This window comes from Sebastes fasciatus, chromosome 20, assembly GCF_043250625.1.
Source record: "Sebastes fasciatus isolate fSebFas1 chromosome 20, fSebFas1.pri, whole genome shotgun sequence".
NCBI lineage: Eukaryota > Metazoa > Chordata > Actinopteri > Perciformes > Sebastidae > Sebastes > Sebastes fasciatus.
Window position 1 is genome coordinate 6,089,869 of NC_133814.1, and position 16,117 is coordinate 6,105,985.

Below are 16,117 nucleotides of genomic sequence, written 5' to 3' on the forward strand. Positions count from 1 at the left end.
GGTGTTATTACTGATGAATACCACAGTATGGTATCACTGTGGTGTTATTACTGGTGAATACCACCAACACATGAAGCCCATCCAGAGCAGTGACCTCTGCTGCCCCCTGGTGGCGTCACTCCTTCTGGAGACTTGTTGCTATAGCAGCTAGCTAGCTACCGTTAGCCGGTCAGTCGTAGCGGAGATAACTCGTGCTCCGTCCTCCCACCAATGATAGGAACAACACATGAGCACACATGCGCCCGGACACTCACTGATACCTGGCTGGCTATCTTCCCTGACTTTATCAACTACGCTCTGTGAAGCTGTTTGTGATCTGAAGAGCGCTGTAACTAACTCTCGGTGAGTTGCTAAGCTAAGCTAAGCTAAGTGAGGGCTACTAGCTACTAGCCGGAGCTAGCATTAGTAAATGAAGTTAGATAACTAACTGGTAGCGAGTTAACACTGGTTTATAAGCAGTGTAGTCATATATGTCAGCTCAACAATAAGTCAAAACAATGAAGAATGGAACATTTTTAAAGCTAAATGCCTCATTTCATGCTAAAGTACAGTCATTAGCATTCAGGCTGAGTTAAAGTTAGCGTTAGCTAGCTGGCTAATCCAAACTGTCAGTAGCTAAACCTACCTATCGTTAACGTTACCTACACTAACATCCGGAGCAGCTAACGGGATGCTAGTTGTGTATTTTACATGCACATCTGTCGGTGAAACGGGTTGGAGTTGACCTGCATGTCACATGCTAACGCTAGATAAACCCAACATTGTTATGGCTAACCTTTAAGCTGTATAGCTCACGTTCACATGTCCCCTCCCCTAACAAATGTCCGCGAGTCATGCGTGAAATACTAACGAACTGTGTCATCTCCAGATTGACCAAATACTAACTATAACTAGTAACGTTAGCCGGCTTCACCGGTAGCTGTGCCCGCTGTTTGTTTACGCAAGTCCGATGATTGCTGAGTGTGTTTTAGTGGCAGGCCTTAGCACGTTTTTGCAAAGGTTTTTAAGTCATTGCAGAATATAACCTGATGCATCAGGATACTAATGTTATTTGCGGATGTATATTGATCGTAGCTGTCAAAGCTGCTGATGCTGTTGTGCAAAGTGTGGAGTTGTAAACTGTTGCAGTGGCTTTACACTCTCAGGCTATGGATCCTGATCGACAGAAACGAAGAGAGGAAATTCAGAAAGCCATGAGCTTTATCCAGTAAGTACACACACAGTCATTTTGACTTTTACATTTTTTAATTTTTTATAAACTCTTTTTTTATTTGAGAATAAAGAACATGAGGTCATCATGGGTGTTACAGCCTTCTTATTTTCTGTCCACAGGTCATCATTGCCTTTCCCAGAACCAGAGAGTTATGAGGTTTGCATTGATCCTTTTCATCCAATTTTTCATTCACAACTTTTTTTTTTTATCTTCATCTTATAATACATACCCACAGATTTCACCATGACCATACTCACATTTTGTTCTGTACCTAGATGTAAATTTGAGCTCAGGCATTGTGATTTATTGTTATTTTTTCTCTCTCTCTTTTCTTGTTCCCCTCTTTATGTGTCTTTCTGACCATCACATATCACCTTCCCATAATTTTTTTTATCACCCTCTTCGTCCCTCTCTCACCCCTCCTCATTATTATCTCTCTTTGACCTCTCTCTACATGTTCCCTTCAGGCATTTGTGACCCAGTTGGTATGTAACTTGTTGGACGAGGGCAATTTTTGCTTCCGAGATGGGGACTGTCGTCAGGCGACCCAGCAGTATGGGGAGGGGATCAACGTTGCCCGCTACGCTCAGGCCGAGGCCCTCGTCATCCCACACGAGCTGCTGGAGGGCCTATACGTGAACAGGGCTGCTGCCTGCTACCAGACGGTGAGTGAGAAAGGGAAAGAGGGGATATGTCACTTGCAGAAGCTCATGTGGACAAATAGAAAACGCTATACAGATTATATACCAATGATCTTCTCTTGTAGGTTCGGTTTAACTCTTGTGCATGTCTCTTTGCTCTATGTAAAATTACTCTTAACTTCCAAAGCCTTTCTTGCTCTTACTGTGTATCTTTTGTTTTCTCGGCCTCAGAGGGAGTACGAGCGGGGCATTCAGGACTGTGAGAGCGCACTGTGTGTGTCAGAAGGCAGTCGCAGGGCTTTGTACCGCAAAGCGATCTGTCTAAGGGAGTTGGGACGAATCCGAGAGGCCTACGAGTGTGGAACCAAGTGTCTCCTCACAGCACCACACGTACGTCAACAACACTGAAAATATTTATACAAATTACCTTTTTCCCCCCCCACATCATTTTAAAGGTCTTATTGATACAATTTTTACGTAGACGAATAATTAAAAAGAATAATACATCCACAGAGCTTTTAGAAAAGTGTCAAATAAAAGTATGGCTTTTCTTATAAAAATTATGATTGTGAATTAATCATTTGAAAAAAATTCAACGGGTCCAAAACTAATGTTTTGTTTATCTCTGTGGAAGATATCTGATGTTTGGTTCCCACTTCTAACAAGGTTTGTGAGCTAATAGTATAACAACGTTGGTATCAAATGGTACCTCTGTGTCGTCAGCGATCAAGTTGCCTTTTAGTGTGGAAAAACAGATATATGGCCGAGTTTTACACTGGTGTCTCCATCAGGCTGCAGAATACATGAATATTTACCATGGTAACAAGTGACGCACATATTAGCTGTCTTAGCTTAATCGTCCGAACAACAATGACCCATAAAATTATGATTCCACATATTTAAGCAAAGCCAACAACAACTACCAACAGCCATAGTCCTTAGAACCTTTACTCCTCATGTGTTGTCACCACTGGTCAACCATAAAATATGAAAGGATGTGCAACGAACTGGCAACCACTTGTGAAGTGACTCAATGTTCTCAATTGCACCATTTAAAGATCTAGTTTTAAATGTAGGATTATATCTCAGGAAATGAGTTAGTGGAGATGGTGAGCACTTTTGTTTATGCAGATTTGGAATAGAATGGTGAATTTCTGTGTGAATGAAATGTATTCTTGGTAAGTGGGACCTCTTTTTTGTGATTCATCTTCCAGGACAGGCAGGTCAGTGAGCTGGCTCAGGATCTGGCCAACAAACTGGGCCTTAAGGGCCGCAAGGCTTACGTCAGCCCACAGACGGAGTCCACGGCCACAGAAGGAGAGAGTGTTGGGGAGACTTCCCCACCCACAGGAGAGGTGGGTGCTGTTGTCGCAGTGTAGAGCTACATACTTGGAATGCGGTGACTGATTGAGACGCTAATCATGTCTGTTATTTCTTTCTCTTTTTTTTGTCAGATGTCTTCCAATGGGCTGGAATCTCTGGGTGACATTGGACCATGTATGACAAACTGGCCCACCTTGAACATGTCTGCTTCTACACAGGCTCCCATCTGTTACCCATATTAATTTCCTTATCTTCATCTCTGTTTTTATCCTCCCTCAGCGGACCTGTCTAATGCGCAGTGCATCCCTGCTCCTTTGGCCACACCCATCCCAGTCAGCGACGACCCAGCGTCCTCCCTGGTGACCCCATGCACCGACCTGTCGGAGAGCCCCAGCAGCCAGGGCCTGCCTCCCATGCCATACTCCGTCCCGGTGTCGGAGCACATGGATGAATGCAGCAGCAGCGTCATCAAGGACGAGCTGGACAGTCTGCTGGACTGCATCCCCAGTAAAGTCAGTGAGGTGAATGAAGGCATCAACCAATCGTACACCACTGTGGTGCCAGAATTGTTTTTATTTTCACATTAATTTCAGCACATACGTGTGTTTTTTTTGGTAATTTTTGCTCAATTTAAATTTAGAAATGCCTTTTTGTAATATTTTTTTAAACAAGGGGAAGGCAGAGAGGTAAATAACAAAGGAGAGCATGTTCTGCTAGTAGGGGTGACTTGTATTATTAGGCCCTCTACATGTAGTAATGCTCGCCTCTGTTTGTCTCCTGGTCCAGAGTCCAGTACAGGGTGCTATCCCCACCAACCTCCCCAACACAGCGGTGGGTCTACGGCCGCCGTACTCCCCGAACCTCCCAGCCCCGTCGCCCCAGCTTCCCCCAGCCTTCTTCAGCTCGTCCATCAGTGAGATGCCCCCTCTGGAGACCTACTCGCCGCTGGCCCAGCGGGACCAGGGCTCCACCCAGGCGCAGGACGCTCTGGGAGGCTTCCCCACGGGGGCCACGGATGAAGAAGGGAAGGCAGGAGTCTCTGGCGGACTGGACTCGTTGTCTGAGTACACTCTCCCTGGTGAGCAAAGACTTTATATCTTAATGTGTTTACAATTAGGGCTGTCAATCGATTAAAATATTTAATCCAGATTATTTGCAAATTAATTACACATTTTTTATCTGTTCAAAATGTACATTAAAGGGAGATTTGTCAAGTATTTAATACTCACCATGGGAGTGGGCAAATATGTTTTAGCATAAAAATAGGCTCATATCATAACATGGCAAACTGCAGCCCAACAGACAACAACAGCTGTCAGTGTGTCAGTGTGCTGACTTGACTATGACTTGCCCCAAACTGCATGTGATTATCATAAAGTGGGCATGTCTGTAAAGGGGAGACTCGTGGGTACCCATAGAATCCATTTTCATTCACATATCTTGAGGTCAGAGGTCAAGGGACCCCTTTGAAAATGGCCATGCAATTTTTTCCTCGCCAAAATTTAGCGTAAGTTTGGAGCGTTATTTAGCCTCCTTCTCAACAAGCTAGTATGACATGGTTGGTACCAGTGGTTTTCTAGGTTCATATGATGCCAGTATCTTCACTCTAGCTTTAAAACTGAGCCTGCTACAACTTAAAAATCGCAGGTTGCGTTAATATGTTAAAGAAATTAGGGGCGTTAAAACAAATTTACAAAACGCATTATTCTCGCGCTAACTTTGACAGCCCTAGTTTATATCTAAATTTAGGGAAAAGCAACACCAGAATTACATTGGAAATTGGACTCACTTTGTTACTCATGTTTTTAAATGATTTGGTGCACCTTTAACTCAAATTTACTGCTCAAATGAATGTAGACGTTTGGCTTTGCCCACAGTGCTGATGTTGATAGTGTCTAAGGAATGATAAGTATGCCAGCTATGCTGTAAAAAAACCCATCTACCTGTAACTGAAGTAGTAGACACATTTTGACTCAGTGCAATATGTTAGCTTGCTTTGCTCAGTTACCAGAGCACAGTTCATAGGGAATCGGCTTTAACCTGAGATGTGAGTCATCACCATTACAACATGGTGTCTGACATCAGTGTCCTTGTGTCTGTGGTCCTCAGGGGGACGAGTGTGTCACAGCTTCATCCCTGGAATGCGCAACCACAGTGCTGCACATGCAGTGAGTAACACACACAGACACACAGGCAGGACAAACTGCTTTTACATTGTGCCTTTTTTTTTTTATTAATTAGCATCCATTTCTGACTATGCAGCTATGTGGCTTTTGTGTTTAATGTCACATCCCCATATCCCCCTCTTCTTCTTCTTCTTCTTTTTCTTCCTTCTTCCTTCTTCAGAACGGTCCAGCAGGAACGAACCTGTCTCTGCTCTCCAGGAATCCTCTGGCAGCCACACATGAGTTTCGGCAGGCCTGTCATGCCTGTTACAGCCGCATAGGTTGGTTCAAGTTGCCGACTCCTGACTCACTTTCTCTTATTAGCCTTTGAATAACTACTTTTTTACAAATGTTTACAGTGGGGTGTAGTGTTGTCACGATAAAATTCTGACTGATATGATACCCTGCCTAAATATATCATACCGATACTGAAACGATACCACGGCAAAAAAACAAAACATCAGGAAAAGTAATGAAACAATAGATGACAGAACATGTGACATGTGATGTCCCCTATACTTGAGTTTGTGATTTCTTTGATGCTTAACTTTTCATTTATTTTTTGCATTTATATTTGATAATGCAGACATATTTACATTTTATCTCTATTCTAACTGTTATTTCCCACGGGGATCAATAAAGTTTTTCTGATTCTGACATTAAACTCTTTGAGTAAGTGATAAGTTCTATTTTTGTACAACAGCGCCCCCGTCGCCGCATTAGTAACAATTAAGGCAAAGAGTGGTACTGCAGCATGAAAGACGAAGACAGGCTTCTAAAACAAAACCCACAAAATGATAATAAATTCAGATGAAGTTCTTTGAGAAGTTGATGAGGGAAAATCTGCTAAAATCAGGAACACACCACAATAACTGTAGACAGCGCTGTGTTGTGTCGAAGTGATGTTTGCAGAGAATGTCACTTGCTTTTCCGCTCCGTCCATTTCACGTTACAGAGACACACGGTAAAATAATACTTTAACACATGCTCTTTGGTGGATTATGTGTTTGTCATGTTATGGCTACATTTGGTCGGTAATTAGAGCCGCGCTGTTATTTTCTTTGTTGAAGGGAGTTCTGCTGATAGAGACACCAGCTCAGAGCGGGACTGTGCAGCCCGCAAGAGATTCATGACCTGCTTTAATCTTCTTTTCAACTTCACTTGTCGCACATTGACGCAACTTACGGCTCGTATTAAAACACTATCATTCTTAAAGTATTGGTACTAATAAATTAGAGTATCGTACCACTTTAACAGGCCGGGTATTGCGATCAATTTCGAGTATTGGTGTACCGTGCAACACTCGTGGGATGTTGCAGCATTGCAGTCTCTGTTAGCACACTAACTGTGTTTGTATGGGAAATATCTTCAGCACTGTTTTTAAGGGCTGTTTAGTCATTAAATGTGTTTATCTGCCTCTCACTGTCTAGTAGGAATTGCAACATCATTTACATAATGTATCTCATCTTATAAAAGTTAAAGTTAGGGTAATTTAACCTTCTCTTTCCTCCTCTTGCTCACAGGTCCACGAGTGATGGACTACAAGTATCAGCCGGAGGCAGCACACCGCTGCAAGAGGGATGTGCTGCTGTGCCGCCTCAGAAACATGGATGACCCCACTTGGAAGAGGATCCGGCCAAGGCCTGCACGCAACAACTTCCTGGGGGCATTTGTACTCTGTAAAGGTTTGTATATATTATGAATAAAATACTTGAATGTATGTTTGAAAGTGGAAAAATCTATTTGGGAAATGAACAAAGCCAAATGGAGTTTAAGTTCTGTGTTTATACTCTGTTGAACATGTTGAACTCGTTGGGTCCCACAGAGGTGCAGGAGCGTCAGGAGTGCCAGTACGGGGAGAACTGTACGTTTGCTTACTGCCAGGAGGAGATTGACGTGTGGACCCAGGAGAGGAAGGGCGCGCTGAGCCGAGAGCTGCTGTTCGATCCTCTGGGCAGCACAGAGAGACGGGCGCTCAGCGTCACCAGACTGCTGCAGCTCCACATGGGCATGTTCATGTTCCTCTGTGAGGTGAGACCACAGTCTGTTTTTGGTCTCTTTAGACCTGCACTTTTGGAGTGTTTGAACAAGACTGATCTCTTTCCTCTTACAACAGGAATGTTTTGACAGTAAGCCTCGCATCATCAGCAAGCGCAGCAAAGAAAACTTAGCAGTGTGCTCAAACCTCACAGCTCGACACCCGTTCGACGACAACAAGTGAGTGTAATAGGAGTTTCTGTCTTCAAATTCAGTTTAGTTAGGTTTGATAATAGTGTGATGAAACACAGAGGGGATAAATACACTCAAAATGTTATTTCAATCGGTCTGTTGGCCTGTAAACATTCTATGATTGCGCTCCTCTGTCCGTTGCAGGTGCCTGGTGCACGTGGTGAGGTCAGCCAATGTGCGCTACAGTAAGGTGCGTCCCCTGCACCCTCTCTGCCAATTCGACGTGTGTCGCCATGAGGTTCGCTACGGCTGCCAGCGCGAGGACAGCTGCTCCTTCGCTCACTCCGTCATAGAGCTCAAATGCTGGGTCCTGCAGCAGGACACTGGTGGGTAGAACACACACATCAGTCGTCTTGTCTATTGTGAATGGAATGAAAACATTAAGCTCTTAACTGGAACAAAATGTAATCCAGTACATAATGTTGCTTTCTGTGATTAATAATAGAGGTCTGCCATATTAGCAATACTGAAATAATGTCTTGCCAAATGTAGGCTGCATTTGACTGCATGAAAGGGTTTTTCACAGAGCTGCTGCCTAATATTTCCTTCAGGTATCACCCATGAAGAGATGGTGCAGGAGTCCAAGAGACACTGGCAAAGGCTGGAGCAGAACGCACAGAAGCAGCAGAAGGTGAGACAGGAAAGGGCACTGAGATGGTTGGATATGTGATTTTTCTTTTGAACAATTAGGGCAGTTCCCCCCCCCGTACGACAGCTGTAGTTTACAACTTTAATGCCCTGACTCACCAAGCCGACGGTCAGCCATTGGCCAGTTTGGGGCCGTCGATGAGCGCCTGTTGGTGTAGTTTTCGCAGTATGTCCCGCAAAGTCGGCTCTAGTCTGCCCGCGTCCGAGGTCTTTTGGCCGATTCCGCATGTTGAATTGTCGACAGAGCTCGTCGGTGAGAAAAATCAGTGCGCAAGAATAGAAACAGAAGTGAGGAAAGCAAGACAATGTGTAAAGTCAAGAGGGCGCACACAGAAGGCTCTTCTCATTTTTCATCTTCATCTAATCTGATTATTCCAATACACTGATGTTGGTTTGGTGCTTCTGGGCCTTTACTGTCACATTTTTACCGTCACGAGTTGGCACCGAAGTATCGGTTCTCGGGACATCCCTAGTGAGGACAGCCGCATCCCATGATACACATGGGAGCCAGACAGTTCTTTTCACCTGAGAAAGAACTTCACCTGTAGAGCATAATGAGCACGGAAGTTCATGCTATCCCCCGCGAGACCCTGCTTTATCCTTCTTATATTTATGTATAAAATAAATTAAAATGTTATCTGCGTTTTTTTAAAGAATTCTTGCAAAACCGGTAAAGCAGTATTAACTTCCCATGTGTCTCTTTCTGTGTGTTTCAGCCTATCCACATCCCCCATTCGAGCAGCAGCCTACCTGCAGGAGGAGTAGGGGGAATGGGTGGTGGGGGTGGAGGGGGAGATGGCATTGGTGGGGGTGGTGTGGGCCCGGTGGGTGGGTTGGGGGGGTTAGGAGCAGGGGTGGGAAGAGGGCGCCCCCTCAACCTGAAAATGAAGTTTGTGTGCGGCCAGTGCTGGAGAGAAGGACAGGTCAACGAGCCCGACAAGAACCTCAAGTACTGCACCGCCAAAGCACGGCACAGGTGAGGCCCGTCTCACACACATGCATGCACGCAGCAGCATTTGTTTCCAATGAGTCACAGCAATACAACACAGCGTTTTGTTTTTATTAATTCATGCCGTCTCTCTGTCCCCTTAGCTGGACGAAGGAGCGTCGAGTCCTTCTGGTGAAATCATTTGAGAAGAAGAAGTGGGTTGTTGTTCGGCCTCTGCCTTTCTCCCGCACCTATCCACAGCAATATGACGTGAGTCCTTCACACACTCTTCACTCTTCCGCACCTCTTCACCTCTGTCACATGCCGAGTACAGCTGACTCTGTTTTTGCCCTGGGGGACAGGCGTTGTCGTAAATCTCCTTACCCATGGGTGTCATTATTCTGCAGCTGCCTGTGTGTCTTTGGCAGTGTTTTCATGTTGACACTGTCAACTGTGTTAACTAACACCGTAATTGTAGAATTACCATATTCTAGTTACAAGAAAAAGTTATTTTTAAGACGTTTTAAGACTCTCAATATATTTGATCGAACTCTTACTGGCAGCCATGACACAGTTAATCATGGCCATCGACATAAACAACAACAACATAAGGGACATTTTCACAATTTAGAGGGGTAAACTGGCTAATTAAATCCAATAGGAAACTCTGTTGCAATGTTTTTGGCCTCACTCTAGCCCCCCGTTTCTACTGTGGGAACTTTCCCCTGAACTAAGAACCTTTTGAGAAACTCATTGCGTTTCGCCCGCAGGAACCAGGTTCTAAATTAAGTTCACGGGACATTTTACGCAGACAACAGTGGGCTAAAAATAACCTTTTTAGTTCCTTGAAAAGTAGTTCCAGGGACTAAAAGTCCAGGGAGCTTGTGGTGGAAACCCGGCTTCTTTAACACTTGACTTTTGCTTGTGTCTCATCCAGATGTGTGTGCATGTGATGAAGCAGAAGAAGTGCCACTACATTGGGAACTGCTCATTTGCTCACAGTCTGGAGGAGAGGGACGTCTGGACGTACATGAAGAACAACAGCTGTAAGCTCCTGGGAACATCCAGAACCACTACATTTTGACATCAGTGCATTTATAGCTGTTAAATATAGCACACGAAAGAGTGGTGGTGTATTTAGATCTAGATTTAATCATCATGTTACTCCTCAAATTGGATTTTTTTAAGTCTTCTCTTCTTTCCCCCCTCGCTCCTCCGCAGTGAGAGACATGCAACAGATGTACGAACTGTGGCTGCAGCTCACCAATCAGAGTAGACGCACGGATACCTCCGTTGCGTCCCCGCCCTCAGAGGACAAGCAGGTCACCATAACAGCAGATTACACAGAAAACATGGTGAGTGGTTATAACCCTATCACCAGCGATTTAAATCTGAATATCAAGTGAATATGGCACATTTATTTTCTCCACTGATGAAGATATTGACTTCTAAGAGTTCTGAAAAATTCAGAAAAAGCACACAGAAATTTGGTCACAGAATCTTCTATATATATAAAAGGCTACGAGAGTGTTTGCATGTTTAAGGCCCTGACACAGCAAGACGACGTTCTGCCGTCAAGACAGTTTGGAGCCGTTGATGAGCGTCCGTCGGCCTAGTTTTTTCGGTGTGTCCCGCACTGTCTGCTCCAATCTGCCCGTGTTGTAGGCTTTTGGGCCGATTCAGCATGTTGCATCGGTGGCGCCCATCGGTGAAAGAAATCACACTGATTGGCAGATACAGACTACCACCACCTGCTGGTGTGGAGAGTTATTTCCTTTCATGCACGCGCATAACGTACGTGGTACGTTAAGGCAGTGGTGGCCTAAAGGTTAAAGAAGCGAACTTTGGACTGAAAGGTTGCCGGTTCAGTCCCCGGCAGGATAAATCTGGGTGGGGAAAGCGCTTGCCCCTCATTACCACCACTGACGTGCCCGTGAGCAAGGCACTTAACCCCAACCGCTCAGTGGCCAATAGATCAGACTGTGCTTGTACTTCCAGGTGTGAATGTGTAACTATGTGAATGTGAACAAAGCGTTCCTGAAAAAGAGAACTCAGTGAACCTGTCTGTGAACCTGAAACTGTCTGTCAGCTGTAGTCTTTGCGGTGTGTTCAAATGCAACTTGTCAGACAAGACGAAGGCAGCCTGAGGCGACGCAACATTGACTGCGTCGCCTCAGGCTGATGTCGGGGTTGGTGTGTCTGGGCCTTTATAGTAACTGAATTCATCCCTGTTTGCTGAGTTGACAAAAAACTCCTGAGTGTGAGAGATGAGCTGAGTTGTTGTGTATCGTTTCAGGGAGGCCGGCGGTTGTCAGACGGGGACGATCTCTGAGTGTCGCCGCGCCAACTCGAGGCAGCTGATCGCCGCTGAGCTGCAGACAGAGACCGAGAGACAGGCCTGCAACACCAGCTACAACTAAACAGTCTGTCGTCTCGCCAGTCTGACCTCCTCTAACATCTAGCCAGCAGTGTCAGAGCAGATGGTCACACAGCAAAATGGTCGACCCACACACACACACACACACACACACACATATTCACACATACATAGAAACCCTTCCACACATGATACTTTAATCACAGGCACCGCTTAACACAAAGAGAAGGCTTTGTAAGTGGAGATGCAGGACTCGGCTTTAGCGTTGTGTTTTAATATCATGCTGCAGTTACACACAGCACCTTTTAGGTTCCTCCCTTCAGCAGATTATACCGCAGAAATTCCACAGACAACTAGTTTTGTTCTGACTAATATAATCAACTAGTATTCCTTAGTGCTCTTTGGACTGAGTATCTGTGTCCACCAGGCACCACTTTTGTTTTTCTTTGTTAAAAATCCTCGCGGCACTGAAACGATTCTCGGGTGGGCGCGCTGGTCGCAGCTCTTAAAATTCAGCTTGGTGATAATTTCAAATTGAAGCTCGTTAATCGTACGCTTATAAGAGTGCCAAGCCCACAGTGCTGTCGATGGCAATGGAGACTGAAGAAAACTATGAAGAGTGAAAATAAAAAGAGGTTCTTGGTGGACACTTTTCGTTAAGCAGCCGATCAACCAAATCCCACTCTCCTTCCTTCATGGGAATATTGAGAGAGGGTCAAAATAACGTTATGGAGATTACTGATTTTGAGCGCAATTTCTTTTTTCTTTTCTTTTTTTTCCAAGGGGAGTCGTACATCCTTGTTATATTGTCTGCCATATTGGTAGAACGCTATGAATGTAATGCCTGCATGGGCCTTTAAAACTAGGAGATTAGTCATTTAAAACGTTGCTGTTGTTGTGGAATGTATGCAAGTATATAAAAAAAATACAAACTTGTGTAACATGCCAGCTCCCCCCCCCGACCCCCCTCTCTCTCTATATAGATATAAGAAGGCCTTTTGATAGCTGGTTGTGTAATGAGACCAACCATCCGTGCATGAGACGAGCACAGACAGGCACACACACTCGCATAATAACCTCGTAGCTGCTGGTGTCCGGGTGAATCAAAGCGCGCTTGAACGTCAGCTCCTTTTCAGGTCGACAGCTAATCACTTACGGCTAAAGTACACATGGCTCAAACGGCTCAAAGTTGCCAAAGCGACCAACGTGGACGTTCACCATCATGTACTTTAAACTGTTGCTAAGCAGCTGACAGAGAGGTGAAGCTGGCGTAGGAGGGGCTACAGAGAAGTGACTGCAGCACACGTACTGCTCTCAGCATTAGATCAGTTCAGACCACAGATGCCCGTTAAGAAATAATGACCCCGTTTGGACCAAAGCGTAGTGAAAACAGTCAGACAGTAAGACTTCAGTTTAAGATTAGTTAAAGTTTGTATTAGTTAAATAAATAAAGATACTTTAAAGAGTGAAAAGCTGGGGGAAAATGGCTAATGAAAGGATTATTAAGAATGTATTTTTCTATAGTTGATTGTGAGAATATTGAAGATAATTTCAAAGTAAAGGCGTGTTGCTACTTCTTCAGTTGAACTGGGGTCATTATTTCATTAAAAAAAACAAAAAAACAATCACGGCCTTCAAATGGAAACCTGTGTTCCTCATATGCACCCATTATGTTATGTTCCTGATAGCTATTAGTAGCTCCTAATATTAACCTTTTCATTATGGGAAATCATTCTCACCACATATTGTGCCTATACACATCACATTAACACGAACACACACACACACACACACACACACACACACACACGCAGAGGCAGGATATCTGTTGCCATGTTATTCTAGCCTTTTAATGTGGACGGAGACACGACGGAGGTCTGTCTATATTCAGATACACACATATTATACATATTTACAAATAATGGTATACTACTAATAATAATTGATAACTTAGCGGTTAAGCTTAATAAATATATAACCTGAAAACCTGTATTGATTACATAGAAGAACTTCTTGTTATTGAGGTATTGCTATATGACATGTATCGCTGAACTAGATGACTATAGTGATTTTTTTATTTTGTAATTTTTTCCTTCTGTGTGGGTTGTTCCAGACAGGGTTTATATGAGGGGGGTTGAAGCAGATTGATTTGAATCGTCCAACTTGTGAGGGCTTTTTTTTTCTTTTGTTCACAAGTTCAGCAGCTAAACCGGACGCACGGAACACGGCAGCGTTCCCGTTCTGCAATGTTTAGGTCAAATATCTGAGAAGCTGCAATTTCTATTTTCCATTCATCTAATTTCTCCTGCCCAGTGACCTCGGCTCAGTGCGTAAAATCAACTTCAATTCCCAAAATACTGACATTAATACACTCAACCAGGCAGAACGTTATGGTCAATCGGAGCAAAACGTAAAAAAAAAAAATGTAAAGACGAGACATTTTACATGTAGAAAAGCTCATTCAGTGGATAAATAGAAAATAGAGAAATGGTTGTGGCGCCAAAGGCTGCTGTGTTTTAATCATCCAGCTCTTAAAAACCGACTTTACGCCCAGTCAGAATTAAGACGGACAGCCTATCCTGGGCTAAACCAAAAAAAAGCAGATGTCAGGTCAGCTTTTGGGGATTGTTGACGAGGAGCCCTCGTCTGGAACAGCCCAGGTATTAGCTTCTCCGAGGGATCGTATTACTACTACTCCTAGTATTATGATGAATATGATGACGATAATGATTGCTGTCTTATTGACTTATTTCTATTTCTTCTCTATATGCTATTGATATATGTATGTTAATTGCAATGTATAACTCTCTTTATATATGTATCCATGTATGAATATAATAATTAACGGTAAATATGCGTCTGTGTATGCGGCGGCGCACGGCTGTGTCTGGGAGGCGGTGAGCAGAAGCTTTCTGATGTTAAAGAGTTTTTAATCCTACAAGGTCAGTTATCCGCTGCCTATAGGTCGTCAGTAGTAGAAGACATTTCACACCGTACGGTACACCTGCTATATATTAATGTTGTCTGAGCTCTGTTTGTAAGGATTATATGGGCACTGGCCAAAGAAAAAAAAAAAAAAAAAAAGCTAGTTGATGATTACAGTATATATATATATATATATACACGGTTAACTGTTTCCCCTTTGTCTCAGTGTTGATCCTACCAACAGAGCTCACTGCTCACTGCCCGCGCTGTGCGCTTTTGTTTAAATTGATTCACCAGGCAACGAAAGATACGGAAACAAAAGCATACATAGTAGCCTATATACTCCCGTATAGCGCCTTATTCGATATACTACACCTATAAGATGATACATACCCCTATTGTATAATCCTGCTTACTATATACAGTATATGATACCTGATACCTATTATAATACTTAGAAAAACCCTTATAAGGTAATTTAGATAAGAGATGGTGGAGCTGTTTTTTTTTCTGTGGCTGTGGAAGAGTTTGCAGTGGATCAGTAAGGTGTTAGGATTGCCTAAGTTGTTAGGAGAGTGCCGCACACTCAAATGCTCTTTTATCATTCATCATTCAGGATGTTTGCAAAGCAGCTGGGACGGAAAGTCGGCCACTAGCCGAAGCTCGGTAAATCTTTTATTTTGTCTGGGGGAAAAAGAAGGATGTCGCTGGTAAATAACCAAAACGGTGGAATTTAATTTTACAATTCCATTTCTATACATTAAATGGTGAATATGGCTGGTATTGTTGTTGCATTTAAAGAGCATTTGAGGCGGAGCTCTTCTTCTATTGTTGGAGGAAGGCACTGATGATGTAATTGAGTTGCACGGAAAGAAAACAAAACAACAACCAGTGGAACCTGTGCTGCATGTTCTGTTTGTGTGTGTTTGTAAAGGCAGTCGAATCGTGATACAAACTTAAGGCTTTGTGCTGCTTTATGTTTACACATAACAGATCTCTCATAGTCAAATCGGAGCTAATCTGTAATATTACTAACATCACAAGGGTGAATTACCTCTAGCGGTTCTGTTTTGCATCCTTTTCAACATGAATGGCAGTGATTAATGCTTAGTTAGTATGGCTAAACTTTCTATTACTCATACCTACAATATTTAAAGTGGCTGCAGTACAAGAAACCTGTCATTGCCTTTCATTCCAACATTACAATCCAGTGATTATTCCCCCCACGTGTAGGCCTAAGCACGCAGACATAGTGGCGTTTTGGTAATAATCGTCCTGCCCCCCTGATACAGTTTGTGTCATCTGATTCCCAGCAGCAACACACACCCACACAGCCACAAAAAAAATAATCTTAATTTATCGGTTTTCAATCAGTTAGAAATTATCGGTTATTTGAATAGTTTTCAAACAACTCTGATGAAGAAACCAGGGTTGTAAGAAGTGGAAAAAACAAGGCCTCTTTTTGTACTGTATTTTTACATTTTGTTGTTTTTATGTTTTATCTTCTTGACTTTGTTTTCTCTTTTCTCCTCCCTGGTTGGAAGTTCATGATATCATAAGTGGACCAAATCTCTTGAAAGCATTTAATAAACGGACTGTTTTAGAAAAAAACAAATGCTTCTCTGTTTTTCCATTTGTCGAAGCACAACATTTCACAACAATTATATT

General features: G+C 43.4%; 1 protein-coding gene across 2 annotated transcripts; it reads left to right on the top strand.

Annotated features, from left to right (window-relative positions):
• Window positions 1-134: 134 nt before the first annotated feature.
• On the top strand, window positions 135-13,149 carry zc3h7bb (zinc finger CCCH-type containing 7Bb). Of its 2 annotated transcripts, none has more exons than XM_074618993.1 (21): window positions 135-342; window positions 1,146-1,207; window positions 1,333-1,369; window positions 1,681-1,878; window positions 2,086-2,244; window positions 3,069-3,209; window positions 3,309-3,351; window positions 3,457-3,698; window positions 3,964-4,255; window positions 5,287-5,345; window positions 5,524-5,623; window positions 6,866-7,027; window positions 7,168-7,373; window positions 7,459-7,559; window positions 7,716-7,897; window positions 8,123-8,202; window positions 8,936-9,195; window positions 9,312-9,417; window positions 10,085-10,193; window positions 10,369-10,502; window positions 11,444-13,149. In XM_074618993.1, exons 2-21 carry the CDS (start codon window positions 1,149-1,151, stop codon window positions 11,477-11,479), a joined length of 2,706 nt encoding a protein of 901 aa, XP_074475094.1. In that variant the 5' UTR covers window positions 135-342; window positions 1,146-1,148; the 3' UTR covers window positions 11,480-13,149. The 2 variants fall into 2 exon arrangements, with proteins under 2 accessions (XP_074475094.1, XP_074475093.1); XM_074618992.1 differs by having other exon boundaries at window positions 220-342; window positions 1,129-1,207.
• Window positions 13,150-16,117: the final 2,968 nt, after the last annotated feature.